This window comes from Emiliania huxleyi (genome assembly GCF_000372725.1).
Source record: "Emiliania huxleyi CCMP1516 unplaced genomic scaffold EMIHUscaffold_57, whole genome shotgun sequence".
NCBI lineage: Eukaryota > Haptophyta > Isochrysidales > Noelaerhabdaceae > Emiliania > Emiliania huxleyi.
The window spans coordinates 519,055-519,828 of record NW_005197722.1 but is presented as its reverse complement, the minus strand read 5'-3'; the positions used below and the strand labels follow the sequence as shown (position 1 = coordinate 519,828).

Below are 774 nucleotides of genomic sequence, written 5' to 3'. Positions count from 1 at the left end.
CCCCCAGGGAGGGTTGGGAGTACGGCACGCCGCCAGGACCTGCTGTGCCACGGTGCACTCTACTTTTGGGGAAAATTCTGCAAAGGGGTGTGAACCTCTCACAGACCAGCGCACAGCGCCACACGAGGTATAGTTAGAGGCTGCGCAGGCCTTCCCCAGGTTTTTATTACTAGACGAGGACCGCCCTGTAAATTCTTTTTAGAAGCAAGGTCGGTGCGGCTTGAGCGCCGATAGGGCCATGGTCGGTGTGTGCCTCGCTGCAGCGCTCGCGTCGTCTCTATCCCCTCACCGCTCGCCACATCTCTGTTCGCAGACCGACTGGACGAGCTGAAGGGTGGTTGCAGCACCAGCGACATCGAGATGGGCGCGCCGTCGCGGCAGCAAGCGGGCGGCGCGAGCGGCTTCATGGCAGTCTTCTTCCAGGAGGTGAATGAGGTGAAGGCAGCGATGTGCACGATCCGCGCCAACATTGCCCGCATCGAGGCTCACCACGGCGAGGCGCTCGGCGCCATCAGCGCGGAGCAGGGCAAGGCGGCCACGGTGGGCGCTCGACAGCCCACGCACACACAGCGCAACACACGCGCGCGCGACGCCCGAGCGCGAGGAACAGACCGCGCACAACGTGTCCTCTCCTGCGCGTCGCGCACCGCCTCGCATCAACGGCGGTGACCTCCTCTCCTCCCTCACCTCACCCTCGCCCTGCACACTCCACACTTCCATCTGCCGCCCTCCGCCCTTCGGCCCCGAGTGCACCCTCGCCCGGCATCTCACCCC

General features: G+C 65.4%; 1 protein-coding gene across 1 annotated transcript in view; it reads left to right on the top strand.

Moving 5' to 3' along the window:
- Window positions 1-225: 225 nt before the first annotated feature.
- The window catches only part of EMIHUDRAFT_357302 (hypothetical protein), a gene marked incomplete at its 3' end in the record, with an annotated part of 8,740 nt that continues 8,191 nt past the window's right edge, over window positions 226-774 (top strand). The window contains exons 1-2 of the mRNA XM_005765046.1: window positions 226-245; window positions 314-554. Of these exons, the coding sequence (XP_005765103.1) occupies window positions 239-245; window positions 314-554 (248 nt within the window). The remainder of the gene's footprint in view (window positions 246-313; window positions 555-774) is intronic.